We start from the raw sequence: 25961 nt of genomic DNA, 5'->3' as shown, positions 1-25961 counted from the left end.
TTGTTGGTGATACCTCTGCATTCCAGTGCATTTAGAAAAAAAGAATATTCTACCATTAGTCACACTGTTTTGTAACAGTAGTGTCTTTAGTGCTGCCTTGTAAAACTCAGATATAGCGAAGCTTTTTAAAAGTAAACTCTTTACTCTTATATCTCTTCCTTTTCTTTTATAAGCATCTGGAAATGATTCTGTTGTTTTAGATCAAAACTGCTCTAAACAGGCCACCCATGGTGCCAGATAGAAATGATGGTAAATTTGGCATTTATATGCCATGTTTAAGGGAAAACAGAACAATTTTCATTTTTGCATGTGTGATTGTCTGCAGGAACATGTACTTCCGGGATGTGAAGAACTAAGCAGGGTTCTCTTTGCCTTTTTCTGTGGTCTTCTTATGGTAATACAGTGAGGTGCTTGGTATTTATGACTTTTTCCTCTTTGAAACACAGGAAGCAGGGAAGAGTTGTCTAGAAAAGTCTCATGCCATTGTTTGTGCTTGCTTATGAATCTGACTGCATATTGATCTTGTTTCCCTAGACTGTACCATTATCTATATATCTTCCTGGAGCACAGCAATCAACACAAACAGCTGACTTCCTCCCATGCCTAATCATGGCCTTATTAACAGAATGTAGTAGAGAAAACTGGTAGTAACCATACAGCAATCTGGAAAAGGAAAGAATACACTTGTTGCACTCATCACAAGCAACTGAATAATTCTATTGATGCATCTTACTTTATGCTGTTTCTGAACTTATTAAAGTATGCACATACTGCTTGTTTTCTGATTATGATGCAGGCTGTTTGCCAGGATCAGTTTTCTGTTCAAGTGCTCTGATGGCATAGTATCATACTCAAGGTTTTGAAGTAATATTTTACTAGGTTTTTTTAAACTATGTTGTCTTTAAAAAGAATAATTTCTAAAAGGGACTAGCTGATCATAATCAGTTAAGTCAGTTTCAGGAAACAGGTGAAATATCAATTTGTAAGCTGTAAGTTCATGAGTCATTACAATATGTGCTATTATTAACAAGGTCTTATGATACAAACCTATTCCATGATTGTTACTTTATTTTTCACTTAAACTAGTTGAGTTATAGATAATAAAGAGGAGAAATACATGATGATATATGCAAGCATTAAAAATGTCTGTTTCTACATAGGTTTTATAAATTTCTTTCTTCCTTTTAGCAAGTTATATAAGTATATACACTTACACACGCGCATACAGAAAGCATCTTTATGCATAATCACTGAAATATCCTATAACCTTGTCTGGTTTTGTGGCTAGAGAAAAAGAACTATGGTGGGAATGTCCTCTGCTTGAAGGTAGCAGATAACAGGGACCTCTTTTGTCTTGTCTATGAGGGAAAAGAAACAAGCATTGTTTGGAATTTTATTTGTGGTTCTGTCCTGTAATAGTTCCAGTCCAGTGGCATAAAAGTAGATTAGTTTACAGAAATTTTGGCACAAAATTTGTATCTACTCCTGTAGTCCAACATTTCCTGAATAATTATTTCTAATAGAGAAAAAGCCAAAAAACTACTTGTTCAGCTCACTATCCAATAACCTCCATTTCCTCCTTGCTTTCCTTAGCAAGTCTAATATTGTTTTGGCCCTTGCTGAGGTAGCATTTATCTACATGGGAAAAAAAAGGAAACTTAAAGTCCAGTAGGGAACAACTTTATGTGGTGATTCTTGTCAAACTAGTTCTGTGTACAGTGGAAGTGTTTCACATGCTGAATGCCTGTCACAAATACCTCAATTAATTTCTTTATTGCCTCCTAACCAATTTTTTCACTTGCTGAAAGTTAATTTCTGCAATAGTTCCCCTTTCTGAGCTGCTCTGTCTGAAATGGAAAATGTTTTCATTTCTGCTTGTTTACTTTATAGGTTCCTGCAGACTTTCTTACATTAGATTTGATTGTTGAATTTAATTTCAGGAAGGCTTTAATTCTTTAAAGATAGCCTCACTTCTCAGTCACTCCTAGTTATAGACATTTAATCATTCACCACAGTACAAACAGTCCATCAGGTTTTTAACAACAGAACAATGACACACAAAAATGGAAATCCATATTATGAAAGAGGCCCTAAATCAACCCTTACTGATTAATTTCCCCTTTATTCACAAAGCCTAAATCATTCTGACTGAATCAATCAAAAAGCTATTACCTTCATACTTGCAAGTGTTACTTTCAAAATCAATGAAAACTGAATTTATTTTTAAGATGCAATATATTACCAAACTAAGAGTTCCCATTTACTTAACCTAGAGATTGATCAAAAACTGCTACAGTTGGTAAAATCTTAGGGTTTTACCCTGTATATTTTTTGTGCTTTTTTTTTTTTAATTTTCAGCTCTGTCCACATTTTCCAATTTCATTTACTTCAACAGCTGAATTGCTCTTAATTTTGTGGAAGTGTTTTTATTGTTTCTTTACATGAAGGCTCTCAGACAGAACAGATATTCAGGAACAGGAACTTCCTAGGGATTTGTCAGTTGGCAGTAACTTTGGCTGCAATCACTATAAAACCAGGGAGTTCAGTACCCTGAATGAAGTAAGGAAGGACAGAAGTTGTGTACAGACTTCGGGGCAGCAGCCAAGAGAATTGAGAAAGTTGGCTGATGTCCTTGCAAGGCTGCTCTCTGTCATCTTTGGAACATCATGGAGATCTGGGAAAGTACATGGTGACTGGAAAGAAAGAGAAGCCTGAAGGTCAGCCCAAGGAACTACAGGCTCATCTTTGCCTCATTCCCTGGGAAAATCTTGCAATTGTCTTACCAGAGGTAAATTATGTCTGACCACCCTACTGTGATAAAATAACCTGGCCAAAACTTCAGAAATCATTTTGTGCAGTTGTACAGACTTAGAGGCTTCTTGTTTTTTTATGCAGAGCTTTATGTGTATCTGAACCATCTTATGAATCAGATAACACCTTTCAGCTATCAAACAAGCTGAGATCTTTGACAGTGAAGTTCCTTCCAGCATGCTAAACCCACGTTTTTTGTTTTCAAATAAATATATCCAACATCCTTGCCTATATTATATTATATTATATTATATTATATTATATTATATTATATTATATCATATCATATCATATCATATCATATCATATCATATCATATCATATATTATATTATATCCATTAAAATATCAATATCATAGGATTATATTGAATTTTTAAAAAAACTACCATCTTCTTTTATTGCAAGAGGGTGGGGAAGGGCAACTATGAGTAAGCAGTCTTATTGTGGTAGATTTGCTTACAGGGCAAGAGAGGTAAATTCTTATGACCAAATGAGCAAACTCTTGCAGAAACTGGATTTAAGCTCTTCAGGAATGGATTTATTAGTCCTGTCATCCTCTGCTTCCTCCTTAGCACACATCAACATGGTTCTACTGCTATACAGAATTTGGTCATGGCTGCTGCTTCTGCTACAGGTGTTCAGAAATTAAACTTCTAGATTTGCAACTGTATGTCCCTACTGGTATTACTCCAGTGAGGATGGCAGCTTTTCTTCCCTATCAAGAAGGTATTTCAGTGAAATTTATTGCACTGAAAGGAAACTGTATGTTCCTATGTTCACATTCACATTCATATTCAAGGCAACAGAAACTCAGGCAATACTTGACTCACATTTTGAAGATCTTTTAAGTTGTGTTTTTAAATAGAAAGCATAGAATTTAGTGCAATTAGTCATGCTTATTTTGGAAAATTATCTTTCAAATTCAAACAATAAGATCCTTCCAATCTTCCTAGAAATACTATCAATTTCATTGCAATTTGCTCTTATCAGATTTCAATTGGCCTTTTGGTATCTAAGAGGCACAAATTAACAGGAAATAGAGACTTCATTAATATTATCGCTATCCTTTTCTTTTCCATGACAAATTCCTAGGAAAATCCAAGAAGCTGATTTTCCATATAAATTGCAACTTAGTTCTTTTTTGGTAAATTTAAATATGAATTATTTATATTTTTTTTCCTTTTTGCATCTATTTTGGGGCTGCGGCAACAGTTTGGTGGGGTTTTTTTGCTTTTTTTAGTGTACTGTCTTAGCACAATAATTGATGTAGCTTAGAAAACTTAATAATAATTGCCTTTCAAGAAAGAAGGCTTTTTCTCATTTTTTCACACAAATTCTGCCTCCTAATTCTCTTGTACCTCTAGTTCTTTTGTCTTTCGCAGTTGCTTGTTTGTTTTGACAGCTACATTTTTTCAGTCAGCGTTTTCCAACACGTAGAGGAAGTACAGAAAGTGATATCATGAAATTATAAAGGGATAAGCATGTATGTCACATATGTAAGAAAAATTGTGCAAAATCAGGACTGCGTTTGAGAACAGTGTTTCTTTCCTATTTGTGTGCCTGCCTATTGCTCTGGAAAATTTTTAATCTAAGGAAAAATAGAGATGGTCTGTATTAAATTGTTTCAACTCTAGTTCTTTTTAAAGGCAGGACCATAGAAGAGATTGTCCTAAGAAAAATAAACCAGTTATCTCCTAAGAAAAATAAACTAATTACTGAGATTTATTTTATAAAGTAGACAAAATGCTGTCACATTTATTTTCCTTCCCGTCGCAATGCTGTGCTGATTAACTTTAGTTTTTACAATACTAACTAGATCTTGGTGTGGCTTAGTGATGCTGCCCAAGTAGACTGCTCATTTGTGTGCAATCCATTTTTGTCCTTTAGGAAACATTATTCTAGTGTTTATAACATACTAGTTTATTTGATCAATACAATGCCACATTTACCATATATAAACCAGTTCCAAATTTATTTTAAGAGCCAGCAAAGTCTTGGCTTCTCTACTTATTAAAAAAAAAAAAAAAAAAAAAAAAAAAATTGTCTGGGTAAATGGCTTTGGTCCCTCCTGTGAGGAATAGTGTCTGTCTTTTATCTTAAAGGATCTATACACATGCTTCTGCAGTGGAATTACAGAATATGCAGCAATTGGATTAATTCTTAGATGGTTGTAAATTTCTATCATTGAATTAGCAGTAGCAAAACCATGAATTCAGTTTGTTCATATGGGATTTTAGCCAAAGTAAATAAATCAGTGTTTTAATTCACTTGGGTTCAAATTTATTTAGACTTGTCATATTTAACAAAAGAAAATCATAAGCCATAAAGGAGCAGTCAGGCATGATATTAAACAGCTGAACATGTCAAAATGATCGGCATGTAGTTATGAAGTTTCATTCAGTACATCACTGCTCTACAGTTATTGTTATTGTGTTTGATTTGTACATGCTTTAGATAAATTGATGTTGGGTGTGGAAGGCAACCTTAACTTAGCTTTTGTCCAGTGAGTTAAGGCATTGCTTGGACAACATTTTCAGGCACATGGTGTGACTCTTGGGGTGTCCTGTGCAGGGCCACGAGTTGGACTCAACAGTCCTGATGGGTCCCTTCCAACCCAGCATATTTGATTCTTTGATTTTATGAATAGTTCCTCTGTTTCCTCAAAGGCACACTGATGTAAAGATCCCTTTATTTATGTTGTTATTTATTGATATCTATAGCCAGTAAATAAGGTATTTACAAACAGTTTTTTTGCTTGTCATATTTCTCCGCTGAATTTTCCAGCAAACAAAAATTCTTGCATGTGTTGCACATGTATGTGCAAATCAAATTGAACACTTTGCTCTATGCGGTTTTATAAGAAAGAATTCAGTTCTAGGTCATTCGTTACTAATCCTTTTTGATCTCAGTGCCCTGTTAAAACCTTGACATCTGAGTTTTCATAAGCAGGCAACTATTATTAGTAAGTTACTTCATGAATGGTAAATAGTTTCACAACAGTTCCAAAGCATGTATTTTCCTGTCAATACCCTTTGCAGCATGTTGTGCTCTGCCTCATCCAAAGAAAGGAGAACAGCTTATGTATTATTAATAAGCAACTCATTTATAGATAGGAAGTTGGTAATCTTTGAATATTAATTGGAAGAATTCTAAAGGAATTATTATAACAGAGACACAGAAGAAGATTCCTTCCTCTAAGTGTTGAATAGCATATTATTTTTGGACTATAAATTATTTACATGGAGTTGCTGCTTAAAACCAGGAATCTTTTATCTTTCAGTCCTTGTTTTAAACCTGATCAGCAAAATGACATTTATCTTCACATTTCCCCTAGAGCCTGACAGTCATGAAAGCACAGCCATTTTTAGGCAGATGTTTGCTGCTGATAAGATGCATTAAAGCATGGACCATTAGCTGAACTGTTTTGTAAGTCATCAAAGATTCAGATTGTTTAACAAATTGATATCTATGCAGAAAACAAAAGACAGAGAAGGTCTGTGTAATGCTGCAGTAGCTCTTATTGACTGTCTTTAAGATCAACAAGAAGTGCTACATTGGGCAGAGTATGAACAGAATGGCAATGGGGCTTGTTTCAAAACAAGCTGAAAACTGAATGAAATACATCATTTATTAAAGTAATAGATCCCACTCACTACATCTCCCAAATATGCTGAAGAAGACCTTTTTTTCTGCCTACTCACATTTATTGCTGTCATATTTAAATGAATTAAAATATAACTTAAGCTTTGCATAGAAACGCATCCTAAAACTATAATATGATACTTATGTGTGTTGCTGCATGCAGTTTACAACTACACAGTTAGAGTGTGACCTAAAGATAAAGATTACAAATGGAAATCTGAATAGTAATAACTAAATAGCTGAATGGACGAGAAAAAAAAAAAAAAAGCAAAGGTTCTGGAAAAGAGTAAAGATGAGTAGAAGCAGAAAATATTCACTGAAAGGCAGATGAAAATTGTGGCAAAATGCAACAACTGCTCTAGGGGCAAAAAACTGAAATATGAGATATATACTAGTAAAAATTTAATGGAGAAGACAAGCAAGAAGATAAAACATTGGAAAAAAGGGAAGACAATACATGCCCCAGAAATAAAAAAGAAAGAAAAGAAGAAAAGAAACAAACAAATGAGGGCTGAAAAGAGAGGCAAGAAAAGCAAGAAAGGAATAGTGTTACTCTGTGTGCATGTATCTAGAGATAAGAAATTTCCTACTTACATGCAGATTATGCATATATACATATACATATATATGTCATTTCACGATAGCAACTATGACTGTATATATTTAAATTTTTTTATGGCACAGAGTCACAGAATGGGTAAGGTTGGAAGGCACCACAGTGGGTCATCTGGTCCAACCTCACTGCTCAAGCAGGGTCATCCTAGAGCACATGTCACAGGATTTTGGAGTCTCCCCCACTGAAGACATTCAAGAACAGTCTGGACGCAATCTCTCTGGTCAATCTGTTCCAATGCATGGTCACCCACACAGTAAAGAAGTTTTTCCTCATATTCAGGTGGAACTTCCTGTGCATCAGTTTCCGCCCGTTGCCTCTTGTCATATTGCTCAGCACCACCAAGCAGAGCCTGGAAATACCATCCTGACACCCTCCCTTCAGATACTTACAGATATTGATTAGGTTCCTCTCAGACTTCTCTTCTCAAGGCTAAACAGGCCCAACTCCCTCGGCCTTTCCTTGTAAAAGAGATGCTCCAGTCCATTGCCCATTGCAACCGTCTCCATTGCCATCCATTGGAACTCTTCCAGGATCTCCAGGTTTCTTTTCTACCAAGGAAACCAGAACTGGACATGGTACTTCATATGTGGCCTCACTAGGGCTTAGTAGCCCCTTGATCTAGTGGCAAAGCTTTTCCTAATGGACTCCAGGACATCGTTGTCCTTCTTGGCCACAAAGTCACACTGCTGGCTCGTGGACAGCTTGTTGTTCACCAGGACGTCCAGGTCCCTCTCTGCAGAGCTGCTGTCCAGCAGGTCAGCCCCCAGCCTGTGCTGTTGCACGGCGTTATTCTTTCCCAGGTGTAGGACTCTGCATTGGTCTTTGTTGAATTTCAGATGGCTCTCCTCTGCCCATCTCTGCCGTCTGTTGGGTCCTTCTGAAGGGCTGCGCAGCCCTCTGGGGTATCAGCCTCTCCTCACAGGTTTGTGTCATCAGTGAGCTTGTGGAGGACACATCTGTCCCTTCATCCAAGTGACTGGTCAATAAGTTAAGCAGTACTGGACCCAGTATGGAACCTGACTGGCACATAGTTACCAGGGCCCTTCTTGCCCTTTTTGAAGATTGTCCTCATACAATGTCCTCATGCACTTGCCTGATAGATCTTATAGATAAACTTGCTCTGCCAAATGTTTTGATAGACCTGGGTATTTTCACGTTCTGACATTTTTAGATTTGTGAACTTCAAGTATAGTTCCAACTACTTTCCATGGAGTGTAACTTTGTAGAAAATGGAGATAGTTAGGAGATTTAAAGAAAAAAATCTTGGACAAAGAATCAAGTAAATATTTGCAGTTGTAATCTAGTGAGGGTGTTGTGGTAGCCCTGCTAAGCTCAGCAATACCAAATCAAAATTTTCTTTTTCTTCATCTAAGCTTTAGATTGCAGCCTGTGACTGGTAAATAATATATGTTAGCTCTGGGGTTATTTTTGTCTTATCTTTTAACACTGTATAGTTTTTCTTTCTTGTCTTTGCTACTGGAGTTCATTATTGCAGATAAGGGGATAGATATATTACATTGCTTAAACATTCATTAATGTAGACAGCATTAATTAAAAACACTTTGAAATTTACTGCTAATTCAGCAGGAATGGAATGGAACCCCTTATACTAGTGCTATGAAGACTTTATTTACCTTAATGAAAAAATATTTTAAAGAATATATATACTTAGCCAGTTGCTTTGCTCTAACTTAGAGGCAAAATAAATTAAATCTTGTGTAACGATTAGAAGAAAAGCTAAGGGAGGTATGAGGATTGGAAAGTTCTGTTCCAGCTTGCAGAACGCTGTTATGCCCTTTCCTTTGTCTTTTCAAATCTGGACTATCCCCAGTGATCCAAATGTGTAAATTTAATTGAAACCTGTGTTCCACTTCTCTTCACGTACTTTTTACCCTACATACTATGCTACAGTTTCTTCAATCTCTCTCCATCTGCTGCCTCAATATCATTCCTCAGTTAAAAATTATTTTTTACCCTTCACATCACTTCAGTCCATAAAAGTTTATCAGTCAGACCATCCATTTAAAGATATCTAATGTGTTAGCTGACTTTCTCTTAGATCCCAGATTTCTCTGAACAAGGTTTTCACCCATGTCAAGGCAAGAGCCCTGCTAACCTCTCATGGAAATGTCCATTCCAAATAGTTTTGTTAATCAGTGATTAAGTGGTTGGAGAAAGTTTCCTACACATTTTTAAAGATTCTCAGTCTAATTTTTTACTTGAAAGTAATTTTGTGACTTCAATACATGTTCTCACTAGACACTAGCTAGTTTTTTATAGCAAGCATCTAAAGGAAGTGCACAGAGGGACTTTATGTCTAAAATGTCAGTCTTCTGGAAAATTTCAAAAGAAAATGAAATAACTAGAGGATCGAATGCAGAGTAGTATAGTTTTAAATACAATTAATAAAAGCGGCCTTGGAGCAGATAATATGTGTACATATGTGTCAACATTAATTTCATTCCTATAGGAAAAAACCTAAACCAAACGATCCCCCCCTAAACCTTATACAAGTTTTAGTATGTTTTCCTACAGATTTCAAGATGAGTGGGTGAGTATTTCATAGTGCAGCTGACACGGGCTGTATGCTAGAGGCTATATATCAGGAATTAATTGTCACTTTGCAAGCAAATGAGATAATGGTCAGGCTTGCACAAAAATTACACTGTCTCAAAAAATAAATGATTCCTCGGAAAGCATAAATGAACTGATAATCAGGAAGCTAGATATTAGTGGAAAGAAATAAGCTCCTTGAAATATCTCTACACCCTAAGATAATTTTAATAAGATATTACAAACTTCAGTAACAGAAAACCAAGGACCAAAAGAATGGAATCTATCAGAGTGATCATCTAGCTGTGTCTAGAGAAAAGCTGTGGAGACTTCTCACATTTTTCTTGTCTGATATTTTAAGTACATTACTGCAAAGCAAGTTGTTTAGCTCTACTAGAATAGGATTATTTTTAAGTTTCAATTCACTGAAGATTTTATTACTCTGGCATAAACTCAGGAGCTTTTCTTATAGTAGATGTGTCAGGAGAAAGATATTAATTCCTTGGCAGATAAAAGAAAACTTACTTTGTTTAGCATTTGCAATGTCGTCATGCAAACTGGCTTAGAAATCAGTATGATTCGATGACGAGTGAAAATATTATGGGCCAGATTCAGCGTCACTGAATCTGGCCCATATTTTTTTCTGATTTGATAGACTATTTGATAATAATTATTTCCTGATTTGATAGAAGCTGTAAAACCTTCTATGGAACTAGTTAACTGAACCAATAGGAGCCTTGCCCTCAACCCCAGGTTGGTATCACTTCCCAGAATAAACACATAGACAGGCACTTAGGGGAGGAAATTGTCTTTGAACATTTATTTGCAGGGCCCAAAAATAAAAAAAAAAGGACAGAAGAAAAGGAGAAAAAAACCCACAAGACTCAACAAGACTGCAAGACGGAGAAAGCTAGAGAAGAAAAATGGTGGACCATGTGCGGCCTGAAAGAGATTTATTTTTTCCTTTTTAAATGAACTTGTTTGCATAGGGACTGTTTGACCCCACACAGCCCCGGTGTTTGGATAACCAAGTAGCCAAAAAAGACAGTACTGATGGCAACCATAAGATTTAGTTTCCATGGAGACAATGCATATGCTTGTACCTTGATAAACAAAAATGAAGGAAGAAAAATGAAATTAAAAAAGAAAATGGAGGATGAAAAAATCTAGTATGTCCCAGAAAATGTAAAATAAGACTTAAGTTAGCTGAAAACCTCACAAAAGGAATTAAAGCCTATATATTTTTTTCTAGAAGGTGACAAATAACTCCAGACAAATTAATTCTTCATGCAATTTAAAAATACCCATTTCTTCCATCTCTTCTGCTATGTTTTTCTTCAGAAGTTGTTCAAATCATAGAGTCCTGGAATCATAGAATGGTTTGATTTGGACCTTAAAGATAATTTATCTCCATGTCCCCTGCTGAGGCCAAGGACACTTTCCACTACACTAGGTTGCTGGAGTCCGTCCAACCTGGCCTTAAACATTTCAGGAATGGGGCACCCACAAGTTTCTGGGCAGCCTGTTTCAGTGCCTCAATCCCTCTCACAGTAAAGAATTTCTACCTAATATCTATTCTAGTATCTACCTAATAGCTATTCTACCTAATATCTATTCTAAAGTCTTTCAGTTTAAAACCATTTCCCCTTGTCCTGTCTCTGCACGCTTATGGAAGCAGTCACTCTCCAAATGAAACCAAGGTTGTTAGAAACAAGCACATTCCAGCTACTCCCAGCTGGTGGATTGCAATTTTTATTTAAAGTAAAACCAGTGGCATAGGAGATTAATGTGCCAGGCTGTGAATTTGAATGTCTGAGCAACCAGCACACAATCTTTAATTGCCAGTAATTTAGGAATGGTAATCTGATGCACAAGAATAGATGAAGCCTGGGGGAGAAATTATTCCAATCAGTCCAATCAAAACTTGGCTGGGAGCTTTGTAGTAGGTAACTTACAGTCAGAGATTAAATCTTTGTTGGAGCATCAGTTATGAAATTCTAGTCACTTCAGGACACTCATTGCTTCACCAATGTCACCAGGAAACCAGGATATTTCGTGGTATATCTATTCTGTATCAGGGACTTACAGAACTGAGAAATCACTGGGGGAACAGGAGAGCAATCCTAGAGATGAAGGTCAACAAGGAAGTTCATTTTAGGATGAAAAATCAAGTCAGACCAAATACATAGGTAAGATTTACTGTTTGAAGCAATTTGTTATCTTCAGAGTTGTGAACTGAAGGACTTGGCCAAACCCCACAACTTTTGAGAAAGAGAACATAGAATGTTTGAAGTTATACTGATAAAAATCAAAACTGATAAAATGACAATTTTGTGTTTCATGAAGGAAGTTTTTAGTTTTGGACCTTACCCTGGGGAAACAGAAACAAGATATCTTCTCCACATACATGTTCAGAATATATGATCTGTGTCTAACCGTAAGTTTTAAGATGCCTAGCCAAATGATGACCATTAGAAAAAAAATTCCTGAGTTGGAAGATCTTATCTCTCATGCAACCTTGTACTAATGGGAAGTTACTAACTGTAAACAGGTAGCTCACAATGGACACACATCGTAAGATAAAAAAAAAACAAAACCAAAAATAAACAACAACACCAACAACAAAAACCAACAAGAAAAAAAAAAACAAAAAACCAACACCCCAAAACAACAACTAAAAAAAAACAAAAACAAAAAAAAAAAAAAACAAAAAAAAACCCCCAAAAACAAATCCAAAAAACCCCCCAACATTAAGAGCATGGTAAACGTTTTGTTGCAGAGTGAACCAGCGAGGAATGCAGTGATGAGTGAAGAAGATGGAAACTAATGCCTGAGAATGTTACAGATACAGCTCTGATGTCAATATGCAAGAGGGTGATTCAGAAGCCACTTATATTGTGATAAGGGAAAGTAATGCATTTAATTTGTAGAGCAGAGTAAGTAGGCGTTAGTCCAAATGCTAAGATAAGCAGTTCACTGAACTGAAAATTCAGTAATTCAACTGATATTTTAAAGAGAATTTCACAAGAGACAGGATCATTCCAAGTACAAGTTCTGCTCAGTTAGCAGAGCTTAATGACAGTTTCACACTGTAATCCCCCACCTCCCAAACAGCCAACACCCACCCCTTCAAAAAACAAAAAATAAAAAATTGTAGAATGGAAGCAAAAGGGTGAACCTTGGTGCTTACACAATAACTCCTCTTTTGCTCATAAAGGCTAATAAGAAATAAAAGAAAGGTTTTTTTGAAGATGCAAAATGTTCTGACACTGGTTCAAATATGTGTACTGCAGAAAGTGATTAAGAGATCACAAACTGTATGATCAATTTTAGTCAGCATAAAGAATAATTGGTGAAGTTTTGCACATACCTTAAGGTGTCTAAAAACCTTGGATGCTTTTCCAATAAATTCCATTGTAACAGTGCACAGTGCACAAATTGACAGTAAAAAATTAATAATGACAGTAAAAAATTAATAATGACATAAATAAAGTAAATGATTATTCATTTATGTGTCTGTATAGCTTGTAAATAAGGTTTTTATACTAAACTCCTATTTTCTCCAGAACATTCTTAACATATTCATAATTCTTTTATCTTGGTAATACTCAGCCAAAATCTTGCCTGAATAAACATCCAGAAACCTTTTAGAATTAGTACTACAGTATGATAGAAACTTTCTTAGAATGAGCAGAAAAACACCTATTTAAGATTTTAAAAAAATGAATTTCTGATTCCTATGTAAAATCTGCTCCTGGTTTTGTATGATCAAAATGGAAAATAATTAGAAAAAACATAATAAGTTTTATTTTTAAAAAAATTTATAGATAAATATAGCCCTTGCAAAAAAGTTTCATTTTGGACCCATAAGTCCAAATACTTTGATTATTCATTCTAATTCCATTTTGCAGCCTAAAGTGAGACACAGAGCCAGCAAATAAAAGACTCGAACATAGAAAAAATAAGTTGGCTACTTAAATTAGTTTCATTGTCATAAATAAGTGAAAGACAAATTACATTAATTCTGGAAAAAAAATATTAAGGCTTCTGAAAATAAGTTCTAATAATCTAAGTGCTTATTATAACTTTTTTAATATTAGATATTGCTAAATCTAATAATGAGGAGCTTTTAATGGGTGTTTGGGAAAGCAAAATTGTTTGGGAAAAACTAGTTTTGCCAAAAGGTTGCGAAAACTAATTGAATCCTGTTTTTCTGTTTTTAAATCAATACTCAAAGTGCACCTAAAGCTTAGATATTGAAAGTTATAAAATTTACAATTCAAAATTGCCTTTTTAAAATCCTCTAAATAAAAATTTGCTATCATATTAATTTATACCCATCACATAGTTCTTAACTTACTGAAGCTTCCCAGCTGTAGAAGATTAATGGCTGCCTCATGAAGTGTGTGCAATGTAATTCCAAAGTATAAATAGCTAAAATCCCACTGCTGTCTGTTCCAAATCACACCGCAAATATTTAGTGTAAAACTAGCAGAAATAACTGATTTACTTGATGGAATAAAAATGCATAATTTTTGCATTGACTTTATGTCAGTCTTGTCTATAGCTGTGACTACTTAATCACCTGTATTTATTTGATATTTCTGCACCACAATTACACTATTAATGTGCTAAAAGAATGCTCAAACTATGTGTGAATAGTGTGAATAGTATCACTGACCTTGATATATAAGGCTGTATCAAATAGTGTTAGTTAAATAGTTTATACTATAGACTATTATTTGTGAATTTAATCTGAATAAGTATTGTTTTTCCTTGCCTCCCAAACCCTGGTTTGATGATGGTACTTAATAATGAAAGAGCTTCATTGTGTCCCCAGTTATTTGTCTCTAGATAATGGGGAGAAGTGTGAGGAGAGGTCTGAGTATTGCCATTGTTCTGATCCCACTTTTGACATCAAAATAATGTGATACACTGAAATAATGTTAGGGTCCAACTATTAAAGGATGCCTCTGCCCAAATAAAGGTGCAAATGAGACCATTAGTATGGATTTTATATAAAAATAAATATGAGATAGGGACAGATAGGAAGAGAATGGGGAAGAAGAGAAGGGAGATGAGTAAGAGAGAGATATGAAGCAAAGATATCGCCACCACAGGGGTTCCTGCAGCTTCCTGCTGGCCTTTCTTTACCCTGGTGTGCTCAGTGGTGTGGGTGCCCAAGTGAGGTACTGCTCTTACACAGTCCAATCCCAGGTATCCACGAGGTGTACATGCCATTTCCATAACTTGGGATGGCGTGTGTGTAAGCAGTTGCTTCCTTTTCTCACAGTTTTCCATGGCTGGAATTTTTGTCTGGATAAGTTACCTGGATCTGCTTCATCAGGCCTGGCATCTTCATTTTGTTGCCGCCTGTGCTTTTCTCACAGTCTGCACAGTGGTGTTTTGTGTGGTGTGCTAATTCCAAACCTTTCACCTTTGTGTAGGCCTGAAATTAATGCCTCCCTTTTTTACATCTGTGCCCATTGTGGTGGTTTATCTTCCAGGAACTTTCTTTGACAGTGAGCTGAGACATTTTAAATGTATTGTTTAAGTCCCGACAGCCATGCAATTCACCTCCTTTGCAGTTCTCACATTGAGAGGGTGAAGCTCTGTTCAGTGGATCAAAGACTTCTCTGAAACGTCTTAGCCTACCTCAGGCACCTGCATGTGGCTGGCAAACGTGGCTTGGGACCCGCAGGTGTCACAGGAGCAGCAGCTGGAGGCCCTGCAGGATAGACTTTGCTGTCTCAGGCGACACTAAATCAATACCTGCGGTCAAGTGAATTGAGCCTCTTGTCAGCGCTCCGATAGTGTCTAAGAACCAGCAGATCAAATGTCAGTGTCTGGTTTCAGAGTGACACAAATAGCTCTGTAGACTCTATTGACTGTATTTAGTGGATCTTCACTGACTGTGATGGTAGTTTAGATTCCTATCTTAGAGATAAATACGTGCCTGTGGTACGAGCGTTTTTAACTGCATCAGAATCTTTGCATAAGCAAATATTCTGATGTAGAAAATGGAGTGAGAAAGAATAGTGCTTTAACCATGGAACACACTGGTTTCTCATGTCAGTTTTCATCTTTTGCTCCATCCTGTAGCACAAGCAGGGCTTCTGGCATACAAAATATTTTTGTTTAAATTAAGCATCTTGAAAAAAATCTCATTTGTGATCTGGGAATGTGAGTGGTTCTGTGGCAAGAAGCTGGAAGATGTGGGTTAAATATTTGCTTCTATCTCCTCCTTCCTTTTACTTTCCCTACGAAACACTAAGAAACTTTTTGTGTTTTAATTTGCAGCTAAGTTTTTTTTCTTTTTGTTTGGGTTTTTGTTTGTTTCTTTGTTTTTAAAATGATGTAGTGGCCTAAGCAACAATATATCCAACTACCACTCCCAAAGAGCACTGAATTAAATTAATGTTAAGAAGCTGCAAAAAGGTGAATTATTAGGCCATTAGCCTTAAAACCTCTGTCCTTAGATATTACTGCTGCAAATAATCTGTGAGTGAAAATGAATTGCAGTGTTTTCACTAGCTAAGGTTGTTTTATTCATTGATAGTAGTAGAGAACTCCTAAACCATGCACTGACATGAATTGGTTTCAGTACTATTAAAGAAACTAAAAATTCAGATCAGGGTCTGAATTTTATGTTGCAAAAAAATAAAAAAGGTAGACATGCATATAATTATATTTTGTGGGTAGGCCATACCCACAGAAACAGTGGCTGTGCCTTTGCAAGCAGTACTCCTGGAAAATGTTCAGCAGTCTGAGATTACAATATGTGCAGGCACGTTTATTGCCATCCTTGAAAGGTTCAACAAAAGTGTGTACAGTAGAGACAGGAAACACTATTTTTCATTCAAATCTGTCCTTGAGGAAACCAATACCACAATGCAGACCTGAAGTCAATACTTTAAAGGAGTGTGGAAGCATACAGAAGATACAGAGAAAGCTATTATGTTTAGAAAAGATAACTCTCAGGCAGAACCTGCTATTTCTACATCTTTAGCCTCCTCTTTAAAGCAAAGAAATATGGAGGATGGTTTGGGAAATATTTTCCTGGTCTATTATAATTTTCAGAAGGAAAATCTGGAAATTGAGCTTTAATCTGAAATTTATGAAGAATAATGATGAGCGAAAGAAGTTAGACACATTTGAAGAGAAAATAATTTTTACTAGTAAGGGTGGCTCACCAGTGCACTAATATGAAGATTAACTCTTCATACTGTGAGATCAGGAAGTTATGACTGAATGGCTTTTTGCATTGTATGGTTCAGTCACACCATGGTGCGTTTATTCCATGCTCAACTGGATGATTCTTAAAAGCCTGGTTAATTTTTTTGTTTTTTAACTGCAAAGCTATGCATTTAGATGCTAAACTATTGTTTGCTAAAACTGTAGAAATGCATTGTGGAATAACTCATCCAAAGAGATATGCTCCATCTTTGTTTTACTGCAGTTTCCTTTCCTTCCTTTCCAGTGTTGGCTCATTATCCAAGAACCATCATTATCCTATTGTTAAATCCTTTTGATTTCTCAATTTTTAAGAGATATTTTGAGGTCTGTGGTTCTTGAGTTGGGGTTTTCTAAACAAAGTGCAGTAACTAAAAAGGTATGGTCTCCTGAAAGGTTAATCTAAAAGCCTAAGCAGTGGGAATCAGAAAGAGCTGTCTGAATTTGTTTGGTGTTATTTTCTTCCCAAAATATTTTATAATTTTTTGTTATACTTAATGTAAAATATAAACCACTCTTCCCTATGCACCCTCACCCTCCACCCTCTGAAAGCCTGTCACAGCACTTTTCAAAATGTTGGCAGAACCTCTAAAATTTTTTTGATAATTCTCTTTCTGCAATTTCAAAGTCCATATTCCTTTGTCTATAGTTTTTGTGTAGCAGTGAAAAAAAAGGAAAAATGTACTCTCAACCACCACTTTGACAAATCCCACCTTTCTAACATTCCTTTCTCTCTGGCATCACGGTTTTGTCATACACTCAGTTTCTCTTCTATGAGCTTGCACTTAATGCTCAGATAAGTGGGCTAGAATTGAGTGTCATTCAAAACTACTAGCCTCCCAAGTTCTTCTAGTTAGTCTATAAAATGCACTAAAATTGTGGTTTGAAAAATGTGTGGGAAAAAAAAAGTTGGAAAAAACATAAAAAGAGTTTGATACTGATAAAAATACTTTAACTTTCAAAAATAATTTAAAGAGTTAGATACTGATAAAAATACTTTAACTTTCAAAAATAATTTAAAGTAGGTGTAGCTGTGTTTGCCCCAGGGGGCACTGAGAACATGAAAACAAATTTTAGAAACAGCTATGTAAAATCCAAGGAGCAGGCAACATTATAAGACACCACCTGTGTATTCAGCAAGCATGAAAGATTAAATTTGATCAGATCAAAAAGCACAATGTAGATGACACATAAGAGATGCCCTTGGGAGTTCATTCTGTTTGACTACAAGGGAATGGTTTTCTATTAAGGTTTTTCATATCCACAGCTAACTGCACACTACAACAAAAACAATAGCCGTGTTCTAGAGTTAGAAGTTTCATGTTGTTAGACTTCTCAGATCAAACCATTTCATTTTCCTAATGGTTCTCCTGCTTTTTGAAGAAAAAACTAAGGAAAGAGGTAAATAAAAGGGAAAAATCTGTATTTATTGTGTCTGTCACCCATTCAAAGACTTTGTGAAGACAGCTTTTTGTAGTTTCTCATTTATTCAGCATATCAACAGAATGATTATAATATAACCAAACTGTAAAGGTGTTTGCAACAATAAAATTGGTTTTTTTTCCCCCTGGGATAAGCTACTTTTTTGTTTCTGTGTTCATTTTTCAAAAGGAAGCCATTTTCTTGAAAAAAAAATCCTAAAGAAATCTTTCTTTTTCTGTCACAGTTGTCAGTTATAGAATCATAGATTTGTTCAGGTTAGAAAAGTCCTTTAAGATCATTGACCCCAACTGTTAACCCGCACTGCCAATCCACCACTACACCATGTCCCTAAGTGTCACATCTACATGTCTTTTAAAAACATCCAAAGGCAGCGACTCAACCGCTTCCCTGAGCAGGCTGTTCCAGTGATTGACCTACTTTTCCATGAAGAAATTAATTTAATATCAAACCTAAACTTCCCCTGACCCAACTTGAGGTGATTTCTTCTTCTATTTCTTGTTACCTGAGAGAAGGGACTGACCCCCTACCCCAGTACGATCTCCTGTTGTGGGAGAAGGTGATTGCTGTAGAAGGTGATGAGGTCCCACCTGAACCTCAGCCACAGCCTCACCACTGCTGAGTACAGGGGGATGATTATTGCCCTGGTCCTGCTGATACAGGCCAGGATGCCATTGGCTTCCTTGGCCACCTGGGCACTCGCTGTTTCTTGTTCAGTGGCTGTTGACCAACTTCCCCATGTCCTCTTCCACCAGGCAGCTTTTCCACCGCCCTTCTGCCAGCCTGTAGCACTGCATGAGGTTGTTGTCACCCAGCTGCAGGACCCAGCACTTCCCCTTGTTGGACTTCATACCATTGTCCTTGGCCCAAAGATCCAGCCTGTCTAGAACCTTCTACAGAGCCTTGTTGGACTTCATACCATTGTCCTTGGCCCATAGATCCAGCCTGTCTAGAATCTTCTACAGAGCCTTCCTGTCATCTAGCAGATGAACTTCGTGGCGTCTGCAAACTTAGTGAGGGTGCTTCCAATCCCCTTGTCCAGACTGTTGGTAAAGTTAATTAACAGGGCTGTCCTCAGTACTGAGCCCTGGGGAACACCACTTGTGACTGTCTGCCAACTGATTGTAACTCTATTCACCATCACTCCAGTTTCTTCAGGAAAATTGTGTGGGAAATGGTGTCACATGTTTTACCAAAGTACAGAAAGACAATATCCACAGCCTTTTCCTCATTCACTGAGTGGGTCATCTTGCCATAGAAGGGACCAGGTTATTCAAATAAGACCTGCCTTTAGTAAACCCACACTGTCTGAGATTATGAAAGGTTCAATGGTTGGACTTAATCTCTTCAAACCCTAATGATTCTATATTTCTATTATCCTATTCAGACCCTTAGTATTGTGTGTGCCTAAATGGTGCAGCAGGTCACTGATAATTTTATCTTGAATTACGGGAGTCTTCATTCCGCTCTCATCCCTGTCTTCCAGGTCAGGGGGCTGGGTATCCAGAGGGCAGTTGGTCTTTGTATTAAAGACTGAGGCAAAAAAGGGCATTAGGTGCCTCAGCTTTTTCCTCCTTTGTTACTGTTTCCCCCATGTTCAACAAAGTATGGGGATTATCCTTAGCCCTCCCTTTGTTACTAATCTATATATAGAAACATTTTTTATTGTCTTTTAGGGCTATAGCCAGAATAAGTCCTCATGGGGCCGGGGTTACTTCTGACATAGAAAGAGAAAAGACAGTTTCATGTCTCTTTTTGTCATGCATAAAATCTTCCAAGTTTTCATTGCTTAATCGAATTTTGTTTACAGTTAACTAGCTACTACAGAGCCCCAAAAGAATAGAATATGTAGTACTAATAGGTTAAATTCTCTAGGCAATTGATATTCTTAGAGCTAGAGCATTTATCAAAAACTAAAACTATACACTTTTTTCCATCTTTTTTATTATTTTTGTCATGGTTGACTTTACCTAATTTCTTTGTTTTTTTATAGATCCACAGCTTTGAGTTTCCTCTGGGCATTATGGAGTGAATGCATGCCCAAAGAGTCAAACTAAAAGGAAAACACCATTTTCTTTTGATATTAATACATTCCTTTTATAAATTCTTGCTGTCTTGACTATGTATATAGTTAGCTTAATCGTGTGGTTTCAGGCTGCAGTACATAAACGCAGAGGAATCATAAATTATTAAAATCAATGCATCTCAATACTCCAGACAAGCAATAAATTTTTGTTCATTTTTTATTAAAAATATGAAATTACTGGAAAACTGTTAATTTTCTTATGCTATACAGCAAATTTAATGGAAATGGTCTTGTTGGTTTCACTAGGACCTAGACCAAGGCCATTGGGAATATATGAGCATAAGGAATATGTTTGTATAATATGTATTTTGAAACTAATAGAAACTTTTATTGTATATTATACCATCTGTCAGCTCTTATTTATCCTTGCATGTATTACAGGAAAATTATTCCCTTCCATGTTAAAAGCATGGGGAATTTTTAGTTGCAAAATAAGTAGGATTTTTAAAAGTAAATCAAACCAGAGTACCACAGTGCTTTATTTTAAATTACAGTGATGTCATAAATGTTCCTTGGTGATCCAGCACGAAACACATATCTGAAATTTTCCCTTCTTATTCACTATGTAGCAATAGAAAAGGAAAATAAACACAGTAATTTCTTTTGACTAGTGTGCTTTAATTTTTTTGTATATTATGAGACACTCTCACTTGTGGCATATGTGTCAAGCACTCCTTAGAGGAGGTTTAAGCTTCCCAGTACATAACGGGGAGCTACATGAAGTCTGGAGAAGGACCTGGAGACAGTCCTTTTTACAAGCTGGGATCAACTTAAAGAGGGTAGGTTTAGGTTGTATATTAGGAAGAAATTCTTTACTGTAAAGTTGGTGAGGCACTGAAACAGGTTTCTCAAAGCACCTGTGGATGCCCCATCTCTGGAGGTGTTCAAGGCCAAGCTGAATGAGGCCCTGAGCAACCTGGTCTGGTGTAAGGTGTCCCTGCCCATGGCAAGGGAGCTGGAACAAGATGATCTTTGAGGTCCTTTCCAATTCAAGCTGTTCTATGGTTTTATAATTATGACACGCAGATGAACTGTCCCACAAAACTTAATATGGCTATCCCAGGTCAGACTAGATCTATGAAATCCCATGTCCCCATCTCGAGTATTATCTAAAACAAATGCCTGAAGAAGAGCATTTCCTTAATACAGTCAGTGGCAGGGTCATTTTTACAGATTCAATAACCATTAGATTCCTTTAACTGGTCATATTTTCCTGCTAAATCCATGTAGCATTCACAGCACTATACATCAATTATTTTTACAATTCTGTGCCTCATTCCACAAAGTACCCCTTTTGCTTGTTATGAAACTAGCTTCAGTTGACCTTAGTTCATGTTCTTGTTTCTTCCTTTTGAAAAGATGAATAGTCTGTTTCAATCTACTATATCTAAGCCAGTCACTTTTTGAATCTCTATAGTATACTTTCCCCCGACATATTTACTTTATTGAAAATGCCTTCTTAATGAATTGCTCATAGTACAAAATTTTTTGCTTACTTCTCATCAAATATCTTTGTTTTGGTGGTTCTCTTTTTTTCAGATCAGAATGAGCCAAACTGCACACAGGTCTAAATCTGAGTGTGATTTGTGAATTTTGATGGAGTGAACAATGTTCTCTAATACTCTTTGTGGTTTTTCTTTTTTATAGATTCTTAATAATTCCTAACAATTTGTATGTATTTCTAAGGTATTCTATTTATTGGTTTGGTGTTTTGGTGGAAATAGCTGACATGAGCCCAAGGTCCTTGACTGGTAATGATCATATCAAATCCTTTTGTCCTAGATATTGTTAGAATTCTTTTTCTTCCACATTATGAAACAATTTATATTTGTTTGTATTAAGTTCCATGTGTTGTTTTATTGGCAAACCACTCACAAGGTTCTTCCACTGGTCGTCACAGCTGAGCCTTGACTTTATTACTCTGAGTAACTTTATAACAGGAACAATCCTTCATCTTTCACTCCCATGCTCTTTTCAGGGCATGTATTCATAAAGACATTGAAAAACATAACCATAACTTGGGTTGGCAGGGTTCTCCAGGGGTCAGTAATTCAGCTGCCTTCTCACAGCAGGTTTCATTAGACCTGATAGCTCAGAGTAAACTTCTAGTAGAGTCTTGAGTGCTTGCAAGGACAGAGATACCACAAGCTTTCCATGCAATCTGAGTCAGGGCTTAAATTTTTACGGCAATTTTAATATTTTGTATCTAATAAAAACATAGAGTGTTCCATCTCTGTTTAAGCCTTTCCTGCCTCAGTGAGAAGTTTAAGGTGAACAACTCCTAGGCCCACATCTTTCCACCCCAGAGCTCTGTAGATGGCCTTGATAAGATCCAGGTTACTGCTGGCAGTATGATTGCTGCCTGTGGTGAGGAAAAAGTAACTTTCCATAGGCTGAGAAGCCTTGCAGAGGGACTGCAAGGAGCTTCACTAAACTTGGCCCTGACCAAAACATCTCCCAAGTCATGGGATCTGGTTAGAATACTGGTGCCTCTATCACATCTGCAGGAGAGACCCCAGTAACTACTGCTCACCTTTTCTTTTTCATGTAAACACAATCTATGACTTTGCAGAAATAACGCTGCCTTTTCCTATAGCAAAATTACCACAAATTCAGAAAGAGACCTCAAAATACGCACATGAATTGTATGTGAGAGACAGTGGTGAAAATAGAAGGACTTTGCCTTTTATAAGAAGGTGTTCGATATGTAACTAAAGCTTGTGATTATTTTTTATTGATTTTTTTCAGCGATGTTCTTCAGTAATAAAAGTGATCTATAACATATCAGCACTAACAAACTGTAACACAGTTACTAATTAAACACAGCATATACATATCAAATAAGGAAAAGAACTGGTGATAATCTACCATAAAAGATCTGGTTTAAAGTGAATTCTGGAGAAACATGTTCTAGCTATATTTTTGCTATCCAAATAATTTATTCTCTCTAACATAGAGTAGTTGTTCTGCCATAGAAAGTAATGTGTCTCTTGTTGACATTTTAAAGGCTTAAAAACAAAGAAAAAATAAAGTCAGAAAAGTGGCAGAAACCCCAGTGATGAACAGGGAGAACACTGTACTCTGTAATTTGATTCACTTCCTAATACTCATGTATTGGCTGTAATGGAAGCATTTATAGCAACCCCATTTTAAATGACCAAGTACTACTAAGGAAGCATGTCAAAACAACATTTGGATGCTACTTGGAGAACTGTGATTATGTGACTCTACAAAGCTTGAATTAAATCATTTTGGGATAATTTGTAGTTGTCCAGTGCCCTAATAGTAGTCATGTTTTATTAACCAAGCCCTATTACTGGCTAAATATAAGAGGAGAGAACTCAAAATGAGACCTAATTTCCTCTCCTTTGTATTTGTATGGGAATTAAGATGCATGATATAAAACTTGTATTTATGGTGAGTAGATAAATTGCATTATGGGATCTATGTGGTGGTTTTACATTTGAGTAAAAGGGAAGTTTAAAAGAGAAGAAGAATGGAAAAGAGAATGACTAGGGTGGAATTACTTAGCATTTTATATACATATAACAAGCAATAATATAGTCTTTACCATTGAATAAATGAGCATTTGAAACAAGAAAGTCTTGGTTAGTTTTAACTAATTTAAATGGCAGACTCGGAAATGACTGCTGTACAGCTCCTTCCTGGAGTGTGTTAATCAGTAAGAAACAAGAATCATGCTTTTTCTAACTTCGTACATATTTGTGTTTGTATGTTAATGTATGGAGGATGAGATTCACATGTAAAGTGTATATGTGCCTTCCCTTCTACCCCTAATACTTGAACCTGATCATTGGTCTAAAGGATTCTTAGAAAAAATGTGCATTTGAAGCAATAAGATGAAAAAAATATGTCTCAACATTTTCCAATATTTTGGAGGAGTTCTTCACTTAAATTGTGGATTTAGGATAAAAATGGCCCATATAGTCTCTTTCATGACAAGCAATCATCCTGTGCTGCCAATTTGCTCTGAATGAAAGTAATATTTTCTTTTGAAAATAAAATGCTTAACCAAATGTGGATTAGAATTAAACAGTAAGAAAACAGGGTTTTTTGGGAGACTCGGTGAATATGACTTTGTTCAAAGACAGGACTGATGAGTAAGAGGCCATAGTGAGTGAGACAGAGAGTTTCAGTAGGAGAAATATTGTTCTTTGGTGTTGAAAGCATAGAACAGAAATCCTGTATTAAGGAGATGTCTACCTGACCATTTCATGAACACTCATTTTAATTTTTAATAGATGATTATAATAGCAGTAAGAAACAATTAAATGAGTATGGCAGCCTTAATTCTGTTTAATTGTGCTATTTTAACATTTAAGTAAGGTTTATAATATACAATTTTATTTACAGTATCAACTCTAAGAACAGGTGGAATACCTGACTACTAGCTCCAGAGAAGAGCTAGGTAGTAAAAATTCAGATTCCTCTATGTGGAAGATTTCTTTAACTTTGCAATCTCTTTTTACTGAGAGAATTCATGAATTATCAAGAATGATGAATTGAATTATTTTTAGCATTTTTCCTGAGAGTCCGGAAATCTGCGAGAAAAAAAAAAATCTAAGAAACAAGCACTAATTCCTGCATAAAAATAGGCTAAAAATGTCTTTGCTTACAAAATTGCAACTTCAGGTTCATTTTGATGCAAATATAATAAAAACCACAAGCTTTACTTGAAAGTGTTGACATAAATTATGTGGAGGCCCAGAGATGACTGTCAGTTTCTGCTGGAAATTTTTGAAATTAAAAACCATTGTTTCCAAAATGAGTTCCTCAGGTTTGAGATTTCAGTTTGTCTTCTGGGTTTTTTTTTTCTGTTAAAATATCAATTAAGGTAGACAGTTACTATTCAACAGAAATCCAAAGCAAGTGTTTGGGGACCATAGTAATGGAATAGAAGACTCTCCAAGCCCGTGTACTTTGTACTGTAGAATAATATGCTGCATACTGATAGAGGTGCCCTTGGTAAGAGTGTATTTTGTCTGAGATATTAGACTATTGAAATTCAATCCTCATTCCATCCACAGATTAATTTTCTTTTAAATTGGCCTCATCTCACTAATAAAAAAATTATTGTTTTAATGTGCTGAGCCTATCCATTACAAGTATAACATTTATTACAGAATATTAAGTGGATTTAAATATAATTAACTGAAAGTGAATTTGAGAATTAAGTTTAAAATCAAGTTACATTTTACAAGTAGATTGATTTCAGCACTAGAAAACAACCCATTTCCAAGGGTTTTTTTACTTAATTTTGTACTAAGATCGCACTAGACTGCAAAACTCTCTATTTTGTCTCTTTGCTTAGTGAAGCCATTTGAGTGGCTTCAGAATTGAATGCGATCCAAAAGATTTAATGGAGTAATATTTATGTGCTAATAAAATCACAGTATCAGAGCAGTCATGTCAGGCAGAGACATCATCATTGTCTGTCAAGGCGTGTTCAGCATTGCATGTTCATAAACACGAACTGAAGAGCAGTAAGCTGTAATAAAGCATGCTTGGTTAAAACAGTCTCAGCAGAGGATTCAATCAATCAGCTCTTATCTCTTCTG

At 36.0% G+C, this 25961-nt stretch overlaps 1 protein-coding gene across 12 annotated transcripts in view; it reads left to right on the top strand.

Annotated features, from left to right (window-relative positions):
• Positions 1-25961, top strand: part of GPC5 (glypican 5) — a 595034-nt gene that overhangs the window by 212896 nt on the left and 356177 nt on the right. The window contains exon 7 of one of the 12 annotated variants that reach the window (XM_058045241.1): positions 12403-12989. The exons of the other annotated variants lie outside the window; for them this stretch is intronic. Within the exon in view, the coding sequence (XP_057901224.1) occupies positions 12403-12450 (48 nt within the window). The 3' untranslated portion in view covers positions 12451-12989. Of the gene's footprint in view, positions 1-12402; positions 12990-25961 lie in introns of those variants that run through there. 12 annotated transcript variants of the gene reach the window in all.

This window comes from Melospiza georgiana, chromosome 2 (assembly GCF_028018845.1).
Source record: "Melospiza georgiana isolate bMelGeo1 chromosome 2, bMelGeo1.pri, whole genome shotgun sequence".
NCBI lineage: Eukaryota > Metazoa > Chordata > Aves > Passeriformes > Passerellidae > Melospiza > Melospiza georgiana.
The sequence above is the reverse complement of the archived record's forward strand: the minus strand, read 5'-3'. Positions and strand labels throughout refer to the sequence as shown.